At 41.0% G+C, this 16,878-nt stretch overlaps 1 protein-coding gene across 1 annotated transcript in view; it reads right to left on the bottom strand.

Moving 5' to 3' along the window:
- Nucleotides 1–16,878, bottom strand: part of DNAH6 (dynein axonemal heavy chain 6) — a 284,532-nt gene that overhangs the window by 126,455 nt on the left and 141,199 nt on the right. The window contains exons 37-42 of the mRNA XM_068975806.1: nt 13,459–13,680; nt 12,294–12,441; nt 9,200–9,357; nt 5,601–5,732; nt 1,540–1,711; nt 472–618 (exon numbers count right to left, since the gene is read on the bottom strand). Of these exons, the coding sequence (XP_068831907.1) occupies nt 472–618; nt 1,540–1,711; nt 5,601–5,732; nt 9,200–9,357; nt 12,294–12,441; nt 13,459–13,680 (979 nt within the window). The remainder of the gene's footprint in view (nt 1–471; nt 619–1,539; nt 1,712–5,600; nt 5,733–9,199; nt 9,358–12,293; nt 12,442–13,458; nt 13,681–16,878) is intronic.

The following is a 16,878-nucleotide window of genomic DNA, read 5'->3' as shown; positions in this document are numbered from 1 at the left end:
ACTGAAAGCCTATAATACCACACCACTTTGGTCTGATTGATAATCTCTTGAATTTAAGATTAAGAATATTTACTATTAATAATTATTTTTATTAAATAACAGATATGAATACATATTAATTAGAAGTATCCTGGCTTCTTACCTGACAAAATGCTGTTTGTTTTCTACTTTCCCTCCTCTACTTAAAATTCCATACTGAATTAGGAATATTAATCCTTCCTGAACTTCAATAAAATGATTTTCATAACATTTCACATGTTATTATATATATGGGTCATCAAAGAAAAAAACTGTTACTAATGAATGATTACAGTTTATTTTGCTCATTTTAGAAACCAAATTGTGTCTCCTTGGTCATCTAATGGCTAGGATTAGAAAACAAATTGTTTTTCTACTAAAACAATAAAAATAACCCCTGAAAAAACCTAACTAAATAAAGAAGGATAGATTGATATAAAGATTGATATTTACTGGCCATTTCTGTCAAAATAGCATGGAAATAGTGCTTATCTTCATTGTTAATCAAACGATCATGGAAGACTCTTTGACATTCATGGCAGAAGAGTCTGAAGATCTGTATTTCTTCTCTTATTGTTCCTGGGTCACATTGAAGAATACCTGTTTTTTCAGAAAGGGAGAAAAGAAAAACTCTACAATTGTGGAATATCTAGTGATAGTTTAATTAATGAGAAAATCTGTAAGTTCAACTTTATCCCAAACTAAAGGAAATGGATAGTTGGATATATACATATAGTCATTGTGACCTCATTTTTTGAAAGCAAAATTGAGGACACATTATAAGCACAAATGAGCAGGGTAGCAGAAGGGGAATATGGAGCCTAAAGAGAACTATTATTTTTATTTTTAATATCTTCGTAGCTTATTTTATTAAAAAAAATTTTTTTGGCCACACCACTGTGGCATGTAGAATCTTAGTTCCTTGACCAGGGATAGGACCCACATTCCCTGCATTGGAAGGCAGAGTCTTAACCATTGGACATTCAGGGAAGTCCCAAGAGAATTGTGTCTTTTAAGATGGGAGGTATTATAGCAGAATTGTATGCTGTTAGGGATGATCTGACATAAGAAGCGGCACTGACAATGCAGAAGAGAAGGGGGGCGCATAAAAGCAAAATCCTAGGGTCAGCAGAAGGGGATGGGTTCAGTACCAGAGGGGCTGTTGGCACATATTAGAGGCAGGGACAGCTGAACCACTGCAGTGGGAGAGAAGGCAAGGGCAGGGTGTCTGGGAGATTTGGAAGAGGAGCCCCTTCTGGTTTGATTTTATTTATTTATTTTTCTTCAGTGAAAAAGAAGACAGGCTACCAGCTGGGAGTGAGAAATGGGATGATGGTTTGAGGAAAGTTGTGAAGCAGTCAGTGAAGGGTGGGGGTGGAGGGTGACTAAAACAGGGATACTGTAATGGAATTTCCAGGCAAATCTCAGACACCCATGTACATACACTTTTACTCAGGGATGTGTGGGCGAATGGAAATGGAAGGAGGGTGCAGGCCAGGGAATGAGAGTTCCATACACTACCTTGCACACATTTAGATAAATCCCTCAAGTTAAACACGTAATGAGACTTGGCTGGTGTTGGCAGAAGATCAATACTCATCCTGTTGTAGATTTCAACTGAGGCTTCCACAATGTTGGATGCAGTTTGCTTTACAGCTGGTGTGAAGTCATTCAGGAAGCCGTTTAAGATGGCCTAGAACCAGAAATGTAATATAAGAGGGTTGGAATGTTTTTAACCAAAATTTATCTTTCAAATACTCCAGACCTGATAAAATTCCAGTGCAAGGACCTGTGGGTGTTAAAAGTCTTTTCTGGGGAAATGGGTAAGATAGGCATTTGGGCTTCCCTGATGGTTCAGACAGTAAAGAATTCACCTGCAGTGCAGGAGACCTGAGTTTGATCCCTGGGTTGGGACGATCCACTGGAGAAGGGAATGGCTACCCACTCTAGTATTCTTGCCTGGAGAATTCCAGAGACAGAGGAGTCTGGTGGGCTACAGTTCAGGGTTGCAAAGAGTTGGACACGACTGAGCAACGAACACTTTTCACAAATCAGGCACTTGGGATCAGCATATACGAATTACTGTCTATATAAAAGAGATAAACAACAAAGTCCTACTGCAGATAGGACTGCAGTAGGAAGATCCTCTGGAGAAGGAAATGGCAGCCCACTCCAGTATTCTTGCCTGGAAAATCTCATGGATGGAGAAGCTTGGAAGGCTATAGTCCATGAGGTCGCAAAGAGCTGGACATGACTGGGCAACTTCTGTTTCACTTTCACTGACTTGATGGACATGAGTTTGAGCAAACTCCAGGAGATAGGGAAGGACATGGAAGCCTGGGGTGCTGCAGTTCATGGGTTGCAAATAGTAGGACACAACTTAGCGACTGAACAACAACAGTTGTATATATACAAATATAGTATTTTACATACAAATATAGTTGTATATATGCAAGTACAGCTATATATATATAAGTATATATTTATAATTACATATATGTTAGTTCATTTATCTATGTTATCTGTCTCTATGGTAGAAGATCTGTGAGGACAGGGGTGGCATCTGTTTTGCTTAACGTGATGTGCCAACATCTGGTGTATGGTTGATACTCATCAAGTATTTCTTCAGTGAATGAATGAAGGGTTATTAAACTGATATTCATAAATTAAAACTATCAGGTGGCTATCAAGTTTACTGAGGATCACAGCTTGGTATTCTGTCCAAAGATCTGGCTTATATGACATGTTTGGCAACTTTTAAAAGTTTTACTGAGAATATTCATACAACACAAAGACAGAATTTCCATAGTTTAAGGAAAGATGGCTTTGTCATGAGAATATTAGTAATGTTTTATGGAGTTGATCATGGCTTTTAATCACTGCTGTTATATCTTTCTAATTAGAATTTACAGTTAAGTTCAGGGACCTCCCTGGTGGTCCAGTGGTTAGGACTCTGGATTTCCAGTGCAGGATGTGTGGGTTTAATCCCTGGTCAGGGAACTAAGATCCCAGATTCCAAGTAGCCAAAAAAAGAAAAAAAGAATTTACACCTAATTTAGTGAAAACATTATCAGTTTAATTTGTTGTGTGCTATTCAATTTACCTTCAGAATATATAGTGATGCATATTTTTGCACAAAAAATCCCAGCAGATAAACAACTAAAATGTGTGTGAACTGTGGTTCTTGATTCACCTACAACTATACATAATCCAAATTGTGACCCATTGTTAATGGGACTCTCCCTGCATATATGTGTTGTTTCACTAACTTAAAATAGACTCACAAGAAAGTAGTGATATTATTGATTGCTTTAGAACTAACAGATGATTAAAAACATTATAAATATAAGCATATTATATATCATATATGTATACATATACTATGTAGACTTATAGGTTTCTTTTGTATAGTAAACATAAATCAGTTTATTTGTGTTGCTATCAACAAATTTGCTTTTACTTGTTGATTTTGCTTTTTTCAATTCTTGTTTATCCCCAAGTTCCTTCTCCTCCACACAAAGGACAGGAAAGGTGGACTCTGAACTCTTGAACTCTGCTTAGATGGGCTGTGATTAAAAAAAAAGCTTGGAATCCAAGTCCTTTCCTTCTACAGATAAAATATCCAGTCCATTTTGGTAATGAGGAAAACACATGTTCCCATGTGAATATAGTCCAGCTTAGTGGCCCCCAGAATCTCAGTTTTGCTGCTTTGCATTTCCATTGTGGCCTTGGTTAGTGCGAGTTTTAAATACTAGCATCTAAGTTATAGCAGGAAGAAGTAATTGCTGCTCATCTTCAGCTGTGACATATTTGCTGCACGATGCTCCTGTAAGTGACACATTTCTGTGGATGTAACATTCCTACAGGCAGAGGCAGGAGGCTGAAGGTTCAGATCAATTTGATTTCCAGGAGCCCAGACTCTACTTTCTTCTTCCCACCCAAGAAAGCATTTTGGAATGAGTTAAGAATGCCATTTTTGTTGTTGTTGGGATAACTCTGAATTTGGTTGAATTTATTAAAATGCAAAATAATTTGCAAGTTCAGTACTTTATCATCAGGCATAAGTTACTTGGGACATTCCCTCACTACTGATCACATCACAAGGGTGTGTTAGGACAGCATGGTTGTGAATCACTCATTTCAGACTTTAAAATATATACAGAAAGGTACTCAACAAAAAGAGGGGGTTAAAAAGTCTTCTAATACCTGTATTGGTCCCTGTTACCTGCTTCCTGTCACGTTTTTTACTTGTGGCTTAATTATGGGAGATAAGCTCCCATCTTCTCCTGTTCTAAATAAATAAATAAATGAAGTCGCTCAGTCGTGTCCGACTCTTTGCGACCCCATGGACTGGGGCCCATCAGGTTCCTTTGTCCATGGGATTTTCCAGACAAGAGTGCTGGAGTGGATTGCCATTTCCTTCTCCAGAGGATCTTCCCGAAGCAGGGATCAAACCCGGGTCTCCCGCATTGCAGGCAGATGCTTTACCGTCTGAGCCACCTAAAAGTTTTTCCAAATGTGGCATTTCTCATGTATCCTTTTGGTCTTAGATCCTAAACAGCTTATTGGAATGACTTCAAATTTATTAAAAATAATTTCCCACGGATGTAAGCTATTTCAATATGAAAACTAATTTTTATACACTGTTGTGTATGTGCCGGGTCTGGTCATTTCTCTCCTCTAAGAAGGCCCCATTGGAAGGAGAGGGAGATGCTGGTAAATGTAGAGCCTGGTTAATGCCAGCATTACTGCCTCTCTGACTCCTGGGCTATGGTCACCAAAGCCAGTTTCTCCTGACCAGTCACCTGCCTTAACTTACCTGGATGCCCACATTACCACTTCCGGCCTCTGTGACCACATTTACCTGTGTGTTTCTGATCTTCTCTGTCAATTTCACCCTGCAGGACTCGGCTCACTAGCTGTCTCCTCTAAACATCTTTGCTATCAATAGTTGGCATGACATACTCACCTTGGTCATGCTGCTTCAAGGTCTTTCATCGTTCTGTTCAGAATAATGCCGTGCACTTAATGAACACTTCTGCCGAGCACTTACAGGGCAGACACAGTTACTTACCCCTTTTAAAGGACAAAGAAGTGGTCTCCTGGGGAAGTTTGTACAGATGGAAGAAATACCGGTGGTTGTTTCTCTTGGGAGGATGGGGGCGGCAAGGGTGATGAATTCTGGGTTAGGTATGCTGAGCTTGAACTCGCTGGTTATTGGGGCTGGGCTTTGCTGGGCAAGTGGACACAGACATGGCGGTCAGGGAGGAGATGAGCACCGAGGTGGGAGCTAGGTGGGGATGATATCTCCCGAGAGTCAAGGGCCCAGGATACAGCCTTCCTTAGAGGTATGGGAGGTGTTCTGACTCTCTTTCCTCATTTATAAGACTACCTTTGAGACTATAAACAAAGACTATAAATGCCTATCAACTACTGCCCAGATGCCTCTGTGTTTACATGGTTTCTGATCAGGCAAGAATGGATGGGCTCCCTAGAAACACAACAGGCCGTGCTGATTGTGTGAGCTTTGGAACAGATAAATTTTCTTTACCCCTTGTGCCCAGACTGGAATCCACATTTACCTGAAAAATCTGTTTCAGACTGTGCTCTGAGGGCATCGGGAGGCAGAGCATGCTGAAGTGCCGGATGAAGCGAGGGGTCACAGGGTTGCGGCCGCCACCTGGAGGTGCACATGCTGATACAATTGTTACATCCTGTATGGAGAGAAATCCACTTGGGTCACCCAGCAAAGATGGAGATGAGATCTACCCATCCCAATGGCAGGACTCAACCAACATTTTTGGAGGACCTATCACAGGACATCCTGGTAGCTCAGTAAAGAACCTGCCTGCCAATTCAGGGGACCTAGGTTCGATTTCTGGGTTAGGAAGATCCCATGGAGAAGGAAATGATAACCCACTCCAGTATTCTTGCCTGGGAAATCCCATGGACAGAGGAATCTGGTGGGCCATAGTCCATGGGATTGCAAAAGATTTGGACAAGACTTAGTGACTAAACAACAACAACACCATCATAGGATAATATTGTGTTGTATTTTCCTGCACGTTATCTAACTTAATTCTCACAACCACCTTAGGAGATCACCTTAGGAGTGTTGTTACCTCCACTTTATAGATGAAAAAAAAAAATCAAGGCCCCAGATGGTTAAATAAGTTACTCAAGGTCATTCAGCTAACTCACTGACCTTGTAGAAATACTCCTATGTAAAAATTGAATTTTAAAAAATTGTAAGAATTTGTACCTTAGGTTAAAGTACATTCATTCAACAAATAGTAAGAATAGTCAATTCTTATTTGTGGTAGTTATGTTCTATAAAATCACCAGGAACACTGACTTAATGCATCCTGAACCATTGCTCCTAGGGGAAAAACAGAGCTAGGTTCCTGTGAGCCTCTGGTCACAACATGTTCAGTTGGTCAGTATATGATCTCACAGGGGCCTCTGATCTTGCCTCTTTTTTAGTCTACACCTTCCCTGAAGCCAAGGGGATCTTTCTATAATGCTTCCTCAGAGGTTCCCCATGACTTACACCAGTGGTCCCCAACCTTGTTGGCACCAGGGACCAGTTTTGTGGAAGACAATTTTTCCACCTACAATGTGGGGGGATGGTTTTCGGATGATTCAAGAGCATAACACTTACTGTGAACTTAATTTCTATTATTATTACATGAGCTCCAACTCAGATCATCAGGCATTAGATCCCGGAGGTTGGGGACCCCTGTCTTAGAAGATAAATCTACATTCCTCTTCATGGCACTATGATCCCCTGGTCTGACCTCTGCTTCTCCTGTTGCTTTGGTGCCCACATTCCATACCTTGAAAGTAGTATTCTACACCCCATAAGTAGTGTTCCAAACTATCTGCTTTGAGATGCAAATAGCCCCTTTTCCTTGGTTTGCTCTGCCTTGCCTGCAAAATCCTGTCTGATATCACCTCTTCTGGGAAAGATTCTCTGATCATCAATCCACTGCCCACTGCTGCTTCCCTCTAATCTCTCTCCACATTATATAACCCTGCATTACAACACATGGTCTTTTATAATCTGAAGCTAAGGAGGCCAGGGCTGTCACACTTGTCTATATATCTCATGAATCAAGCAGGGCGAGAACTCAGTATAGACTGAATGAAGTTACACATAGGAACACTAAGGCCATATGTCATGGGCTGACTTATGTGTTTGTCTGTACCTCCTTCCCACCACTCATGTGCTGAAGCCTTAACTCCAGGTGGTGCAGTGGTAAAGAATCTTCCTGCCAATGGAGGAGATGCAAGAAACATGGCTTCCATCCTTGGGTTGGGAAGATCTCTTGAAGAAGGAAATGGTTACCCATTCCAGTATTCTTGCCTGGAGAATCCCATGGACAGAGGAGCCTGGCAGGCAACAGTCCATGGGGTGGCAAAGAGTTGGACACGACTGAGCAACTGAGCACACATATAAGAAACATCGAAGCCATTAGCCATGGGCTGAGTGTCTCCACCTCCTTTTGGCCAATCACGTGCTCAAAATTCTTCAAGCCAGGCTTAAACAGTACATGAACCATGAACTTTCAGATGTTCAAGGTGGATTTAGAAAAGGCAAAGTAACCGGAGATCAAATTGCCAACATCTATTGGATCTTTGAAAAAGCAAGAGAGTTACAGAAAAACATCTACTTCTGCTTTATTGACTATACCAAAGCCTTTGATTGTGTGGAGCACAATAAACTGTGGAAAATTCTGAAAGAGATGGGGATACCAGACCACCTGAGAAATCTGTATGCAGGTCAGGAAGCAACAGTTAGAACTGGACATGGAACAACAGACTGGTTCCAAATAGGAAAAGGATTACGTCAAGGCTGTAGATTGTCACCCTACTTACTTAACTTCTATACAGAGTACATCATGCGAAATGCCAAGCTGGATGAAGCACAAGCTGGAATCAAGATTGCTGGGAGAAATATCAATAACCTCAGATACGCAGATGACACCATCCTTATGGCAGAAAGTGAAGAAGAACTAAAGAGCTTCTTGATGAAAGTGAAAGAGGAGAGTGAAAAAGTTGGCTTAAAACTCAACATTCAGAAGACTAAGATCATGGCATCCAGTCCCATCACTTCATGGGAAATAGATGGGAAAACAATGGAAACAGTGAGAGACTTTATTTTTTTGGTCTCCAAAATCACTGCAGATGGTGACTTCAGCCATGAAATTAAAAGACACTTGCTCCTTGGAAGAAAAGCTATGAACAACCTAGACAACATATTAGAAAGCAGAGACATTACTTTGCCAACAAAGGTCTGTCTAGTCAAAGCTATGGTTTTTCTAGTAGTCATGTATGGATGTGAGAATTGCACTATAAAGAAAGTTGAGTGCTGAAGAATTGATACTTTTGAAGTGTGGTGTTGGAGAAGACTCTTGAGAGTCCCTTAGACTGCAAGGAGATCCAACAAGTCCATCCTAAAGAAAATCAGCCCTGGGTGTTCATTGGAAGGACTGATGCTGAAGCTGAAAGTCCAATATTTTGGCCACCTGATGCAAAGAACTAACTCATTTGAAAAGACTCTGATGGTGGGAAACAGTGAAGGTGGGAGGAGCAGGGGATGACAGAGGATGAGATGGTTGGATGGCATCACTGACTCAATGGACATGAGTTTGAGCTAGCTCCGGGAGTTAATGATGGACAGGGAAGCCTGGCATGCTGCAGTTCATGGGGTTACAAAGAGTCATACAGGACTGAGCGACTGAACTGAATTGAACTGAACCTCCTTTTGGCTGAAGTCTTAATTCCTAGTATCCACAATATGACTATATTTGGAGATGGGTATTTAAAGAAGTAACTTAGTTAAGAGGAAGTCACTAAGATGGGCCTTAATCCAATATGATTGATGTCTCCTTATAAGAAGAGATGATTTGAACAAAGATGGACACAAGGAGAAAATCATAAGAAGACATAGGGAGAATGTGGCCATCTGTAAACCAAGGAGAGAAACCACAGAATAAAGAAACCCTACTGAAATCTTGACCTTGGACTTCCCTCTTATAGAACTGGGAGAAAATAAATTTCTACAGTTTGAGTTACCCAGACTATGGTACTTAGTTATGGCAACTCTAACTAATGAGTGCACCACATTTCATTGCTGTTTACATGGAGACACACAAAGTCATTTAAAACCTAAAGTAACCTGTATATCTTTCCAAAAAAGTTTGTTTCTGTCATAAAATCCACCAAAATCTTGATATTGCCGAAGTAATTCAATGGGAGGCTGAGAGCCATAGCGATCCAGCCTGGGCATGTTTAGGTCATCAACAAAAATCACAACTCGTTTGTTTCCTGGTGCTCCTAGGGAAAGAAAATGAGTTTAAGAATTATGATTTGTCTTCAGTAAGGTGGCTCAGATGGTAAAGAGTCTGCCTGCAAATGCAGGAGACTCAGTTTGATTCCTGGGTTGGGAAGATCCCCTGGAGAAGGGAATGGCAACCCACTCCAGTATTCTTGCCTGGAGAATTCCATGGACAGAGGAGCCTGGCAGGCTAATGACCATGGGGTCACAAAGAGTTGGACACAAATGAGTAACTCACTTTTGAAACTTTCAAAACATACGACAAAGCTTAGGTAAGGCTTTGGACTCAATGCACACCATGTAGGTCATAATGAGCTCAGCTCTTAAGTGTGAGGAAGGCCCTAGGGGAATCCTGAGTTGAGGAGGAGAGACCTCCCTCTGGTCCCATCCAGGCTCTGACAGGGAGCTATAGACTCAGCCAGGATACTCACATTATCAGATGGTCCCTCACCAAAATGGCAACTCACTCCAGTACCTTTGCCTGAGAAATCCCATGGACAGAGGAGCCTGGCAGGTTACAGTCCATGGGGTCGCAAAGAGTCAGACATGATTGAGCAACTGAGCATACATAATTGATTTACAGTGTTGAGGGATTCTTTTTGATTGCTTGAACCCTTTGGAAAATATGCTGAAAGTTGCAGGCCTTCTTAGAAAATGCAAGAGCGCTTTCCCAGATATGATTTTGTAATTCTAGGTTAAGAATCTCCAGCCTAGGAAATGAAGTGCATCCTAAGCACAGCACTCACTCTCACCATCCAGGTGAGATGATGATGATGCCAGCACTTTGGGTGACCTTCCTCAACCCAACCACTCCCAACCATCCTCACCAAGTGCACAGCCTGGGCACGGAGTGAAGAAGGTCATTTCATTTTCACACTAGGAAGGAGACAAATCTCCAGGTTTCCTTACATAAATGCCATCCCACTATCCTCTATAGGGAAAGCATGGCTGGATTTTCAAAAGCACCTTTATAACATCAAAACAGGGATAGTGAAGGACAAGGAAGCCTAGGAGGCTGCAGTCCATGGGGTTGCAAAGAGTCAGACATGACTGAGTAACTGAACAACAACAAACTAAGTCAAAGGGAAATCCACTGGAGCTGTACAATGTCCTATCTAACCTGAAGAAAGTCAGTATGTACATTCAGGGAAAAACAAGTGATAAACAGAGAAAAGAGAACAACGTAAGCAGAGGAAGTGACTCCACCCATGCTGGTATCTGGCATCAGTGACAACTGCAAAGAAAATAAGGTAAATCTCATGGGCTCACTTCATTTTCTGGCCTCTGGAAGTCAAGTAGCAGGTCAGGGGTATGGAAGGGTTCTAAGACAATCATTCATAAAAATTTGGGGCCCCCACCAGAAAGACTGGCATCTATTGACCTGCATCTACTTGAGCTGGAAAGGAGGAACAAAAAGGGGTTGACAGAGCAGCTGGCACAGCAAGGCTTTTGAGATGATGGCATGTGGAGGGCAGCTGGGCCTGAGCTTGGCCTAGTGCTCCACTCAGGAGGGCTGTGGGCTGGGCAAGCGGACCATAGCACAAGAGGCTGCAGGATGTGCCTCAGGAGGGTGGGACGGAGTGGGGCAGAGACTCATTGCCAACAGGGAACTTTTCAATGGAGAGGTCAGGGAATCTTCTTTGGGGGAGGAGGTCAGGGAACCTTCCCATGCAGGGGTCAGGGGAACCTTCAAGTGTGGAGGTCAGGGGAACCTTCCACTGGGGAGGTCAGGGAAGCTTCCAGTGGGGAGGTCAGGGAAGCCTCCAGTGGGGCGGTCAGGGCTTGGCCTGCACACAGTTCTTTCGAGAATCCTTCAGAGGGCCTGCTCTTGGAGCGTGTCACACCAAGGGCATGGACAGCCGTCTCGCCAACAGAGAAGCAAAGACAACCCACAGAGGCCCATCTAAACTTCACTTACAGAGAACCTTGTCCTTCCCTTCTCCTCCCATCCCGATACACTAGAGCCTCCCAGAGGCAGGGTGGGAAGAGTAAAAGAGCACTCATGCCCCTCTTCGCCTCTAGCACCTCCAGCCACAAATCTGGCTTACAACAGAGGAGAGGAAGAGCTTTTTAAAAAAGTCTTTATTGAATTTCTGACAACACTGCTTCTGTTTTATGTTTTGGCTTTTTGGCTGCGAGGCATGTGGGGATCTTAGCTCCCGGATCAGAGATCAAACCTGCACCACCTGCTTATGTCACTGGACCACCAGAGAAGTCCCTGGGAGGAGTTTTAAATTGGTTGGGGATTGATAAACAACAAGGCCCTACTGAAGAGCACAGGAAACTAGATCCAATCTCCTGGGATAAACCATAATGGAAAAGAATATAAAAAAGAATGTACATATGTGTATAACTGAGTCACTTTGCTGTACAGCAGAGATTAACACAACGATACTTAAAAAAAGACAAAAAAAAAATTAGGTTAGGGATTGAAGACTTCATTGGGCCAGACTCAAAATGACGGCAAGTGACCAGAAAGTTATGGTATTGATAGAAACAGTTGAAAAGGAAGGGTGAGGGAGATCCCACAAAGCCTGGGGGGAAAGTGCTGCCTGAAGAAACCCCATAGCAGTTTCATGCTTATTCCCTATTGGGTTCAGGTAACTCAGTGCACCAGATATAAAGAGGTTTGTTTGCTTTAAATAAAGGGAAATCAATGCAGGTTTGAAAGAAGAGCGAGTAGAGCGAGGGAGCGCCTTGGAGAGGTGGAGAGAGAAGATGTTCTGAGTTGAAGGTGATGACAGACGTAAACGACTTGCTTGCTAACAGTAAGATATCCAGATCTAAAGCCATGAAAGAATGTCATGAACAGAATTACCTTTACAGATAAATTAAGCAAAGGAAATATCCAATTGTAACTTTATTACATGTACTGTTTTTGTGAATTAGCTTAATAAATAATTCGTGTGAGGCAAATGACAAGAATAAATCTCACCTAGGATATTTTTTCTTTTTCTTTCCAGTTTTGACTCAATGATCTCTTGTGTTCTTGAAGATGAAGTTTGAGCAGAAAAGTTTAGATAAACAGGGATATAGCCGGCTGATTCTTGAATTCTATTTAGCAGTCCTTTCGCAATAACAGACTTCAAAATTTAAAAAAAGATGTTAATTGATTTACATTCAATATCTTTCAATTATGTATATCAGTAATAATCTGGTACAATGAGTAAAATCAGGATAAGAGGAGGGAGGGAGGTTAAAGCTAGATTGAAATGTCTTTTTCTTCCTGGAGATTCCATTTAATTACAGTTATCAGAACCAAGGAAATATTCTAATTAGCTCTATCTCAGCAAAAAATTTTATTTTAGTTTTATACCAAATTCCATCTTGGCTACTATCCAGGTTAATTTGATAGCAAGAGTCAGAGACTTAGAAACAATTTAGAGGGAAACAGTGGGTCCCTGTTCATATGGACTGCCCCCAAATCAAGAAGACCAAATAATCAGCATTTTCCTCTATATTCTACTTTTCCTAAACACCATCGCTGTGCCGAGTAGAAGTAAATGGGCGGGAGGGGAAAGACTGACCTTCATTAATAGTCCACAGGGACACAAATTGCCTTGACAGGTTCCCACCCTAACTTGTGAACTGGCAGCCCCAGAAATTTTCAGGGACACAACATAAAAGCTCCCAAACACAAAAGATTTGGTTCACAGGGTCCTCTGGTTTATATATATTATTGACACCAAGGATTTATTCAGAAAGTGGCAAACTGTTGAGCTGATATAGATTCAGCATAGTTATATTCTTCCTGAAAAAGTGACACAAATTCAGAAGAAATTCCCCTGAGAAATAAGGTGTTATTTATGGGGCTTACAATTCTAGGTTCATTGTGCCCTCATTTTGGACAGAGCTGCTTGTACGATGCGGGGCTTCCCCGTGGCTCAGATGATAAAGAATCTGCCTGCAGTGCTGGAGACCCAGGTTTGATCCCTGGGTTGGGAAGATCCCTTGGAGAAGGGAATGGCTAACCACTTCAGTAATTCCTGCCTCGAGCATTCCATGGACAGAGAAGCCTGGCAGGCTACAGTCCACAGGATCATAAAGAGTTGGACACGACTGAGCAACTAACACTTTCTTGTTTGATGTCGGTTTCCTACCTTGCCAACTCCAGTTATTCCAGTAAACAACACTGAATGCTTGACTGCCAGTAGTTTTTCCATTAGGTACCCAAAACGCACTGTGTCAGCTGTGGGGACAAGCATTTCAAAAAACGGAGTGTCTCGGCTATATTTGAAGGTGGGTATGATTCGTTCCCAGGGATCCAGCCGTTTGGTGTCAAAATCCATGTGAATGCTCCACAGGTCACCAGAACTGGGAAGCTAGGATACAAAATTAAACACCACTATTGAAAGGATTGACACAGTCATAGAAATAGTTACGTAGAAGCAAAGGTAGTCATAGAACATGGATGGGTTTGGATTTCTTGTTGCCTTGTAGAGAAGTAGTTGCTTAAGTATCAGAGTCCAATTCTTTAATCATGAAATACTGTACAGTAAAAGCCTGATGTTCTATGTTAAAACTACATTAAAAAATATTTAATTCAACATTAAGACCCAAAATTCAAGGGATTACTCTACACCAAATACTGTGTTTGGTGTGGGGGAAAATGCTGAACAAGACCCAGCCTTTGTCTTCAATGACTTTATAATCGACCTCGAGGATACAAACACACTAGTTAATACTCATGGAGAAATAAGGGTTCTAATAGAGTTTAGTACATCCACAGAGGAGGGATGCCTCATTTCTACTCACAGGGGCGTTGTAGCAGTGGCTAGAGATTTAGGTGGGCTTCCCTGGGGGCTCAGACAATAAAGAATCTGCCTGCACTCTGGGATCCACAGGTTCCATTCCAGGGTTGAGAATATTCCCTGGAGAAGGGTAAGGCTACCCACTCCAGTGTTCTTGCCTGGAGAATTCCATGGGCAGAGGAGCCTGGTGGGCTATAGTCCATGGGGTTGCAAAGAGTCAGACACGACTGAGTTACTAACATCTCCTAACACACTAGGGGGTGGTGATGCTACAACTCAGACTTGAAGGATAAGCAGGAGTCAGATGGGCAGAGAAGGGATAAAGTGGAGATGGGGAAAAAGGAGTCAGGGTTCACGCTAAGAAAACAGGTCTGGAAGCCATGGAAAGTGCCATGCACATGGAAACTAGAGATAAGTCTGGGCACATAGATGTGACCAAATTATAAAAACCTCATTTGTTAAAGAGCTTGCAGCAAGAGTTCAGTGAAGAATTCTAAGTGGGTAACATGATCAGATTGCATTTCAGAAGGTTCATTCTGGCAGCTGCACAAAACAGTGGTATTTCAAGCTTACTGGGCAGTGACCCTTTTCAAAAAAAATTATTTTTAATTGGAGAATAATTGCTTTAGTGTTGTGTTGGTTTCTGCTGTAGAACAGCATGCCCCTTCCCAGGTCATCACAGAAGTTATCACCGGAGTGAGCTCCCTGTGTTATATAGCAGCTTCCCACTAGCTATCTACTTTACATATGGTAATGTGTATGTTTCAAGGCTACACTCTCAGTTCATCCCATCCTCTCCTTCCCCTGCTGTGTCTACAAGTCTGTTCTCTGTGTCTGCGTCTCTATTCCTGCCCTGCAAATAGGTTCATCAGTACCATTTTTCTAGATTCCATATATATGCATTTACTATATGATATTTATTTTTCTGTTTCTTACTTCACTCTGTAAAACAGGACCTAGGTTCATCCACCTCAGTTCAACTGACTTATATTCTTTCCTTTTTATGGCTGAGTAATATTCCATTGTATATATGTACCACAACTTCCACTTTATTCATTTATCTGCTGATGGACATCTAGGTTGCTTCCATGTCCTAGCTATTGTAAATAGTGCTGCAATGAACACTGGGGTATATGTGTCTTTTTCATTTCTGGTTTTCTTAGGATATATGCCCAGTAGTGGGATTGCTAGGTCATAATGTCACTTTTATTCCTAGTTTTTTAAGGAGTCTCTATACGTTCTCCATAGTGGCTATAACAATTTACATTTCCACCAACAGTGCAAGAGGCTTCCCTTTTCTCCACACCTATTTGTGGATTTTCTGATGATGGCCATTCTGAACAGTGTTAGGTGATACTTCATTGTACTTTTGATGTGCATTTCTCTAATAATGAATGATGTTGAGCATCTTTTCATGTATTATTGGTCATCTGTATGACTTCTTTGGAGAAATGTCTGTTTAGGTCTTCTCATTTTTTGATTAGGTTGCTTGTGTTTCTGATATTGAGCTGCATGAGTTGCCTGTATATTTTTCAGATTAATCCTTTTTCAATTGCTTTGCTATTATTTTCTCCCACTCTGAGGGTTGTCTTTTCATTTTGTGTAGTTTCCTTTGCTGTGCAAAAGCTTCTAATTAGGTCCTATTTACTTATTTTTGTTTTTATTTCTATCACTCTAAAAGGTGGGTCAAAGAGGATCTTGCTGATATTTATTGACAGTGACTCAATTTCACATGGTGATCTGGTACATACATATAGCTGTGTTTGTTTAAATATGTATAATATTTACCCGAAGTATCACTCTATTTCACATTCTATTCTATTAAGAAAACCTTATTAGGATTTTCTACATAGTCAGTTACGTTTCCTTCAAATAATGACAGTTTTATTTCATTTCTAAAGTTTATATTTTATTTTTTCACCTGCCTTACTGCCCTGGCTAGGATCTCCAATATAGAGTTGACTAAAAGTTGTGATGGTGGCTATTTCATTTCTTTTTTTTTTTTCAGTTAAAAGTGATTTTTATTTGTCCATGTTCTCTTCTAGCCCTTGTGCATACATGTATATAATTTTAAAAAGTCATAGAATGGGAATAGTTTTGTAAAATATATAGATACATGTCATATGTATATAGGTATCTAAATATATATATATGATATGATTTATAAACCATATTTTGTTTTGCTTGCTTAAAATTATCACCAATATTTTTTCATTTGGTATATAATCTTTTTCATAATCATGGATGCTTAATATTTCAAAGTTCTAAGAGCTTTCTATTTTATAACTCATTCAATCCTTACAACAAGTCTATAAAATTGCTTTTATTTTCTACATTTGAAATTTTTCACTATTTCATTGGTATTTACTCTCATCTTTATTATTGCCTACCATCCACTTTTATAAGGTTTGATTTAATATTTTTTTTGGTTTTTAGTTTTTTTAAATTTTGATTGGAGGCTAATTACTTTACAATATTGTGGTGGTTTTGGCATACATTCACACGAATCAGCCATGGTTGTACATGTGTTCCCTATCCTGACCCTCCCTCCCACCTTCCTCCCCATCCCATCTCTCAGGGTCATCCCAGTGCACCAGTCCTGAGCACCCTTCCACTCAAACAGAGTCCAACAGTCTGTTCTTTACATCTCTGTCTCTTTTGCTGTCTTGCATATAGGGTCATGGTCACCATCTTTCTAAATTCCATATATATGCGTTAATATACTGTATCAGTGTTTTTCTTTCTGACTTACTTCGCTCTGTATAATAG

Source organism: Capricornis sumatraensis, chromosome 1 (genome assembly GCF_032405125.1).
Source record: "Capricornis sumatraensis isolate serow.1 chromosome 1, serow.2, whole genome shotgun sequence".
Lineage (NCBI taxonomy): Eukaryota > Metazoa > Chordata > Mammalia > Artiodactyla > Bovidae > Capricornis > Capricornis sumatraensis.
This window is presented reverse-complemented; position numbering and strand designations above follow the sequence as displayed.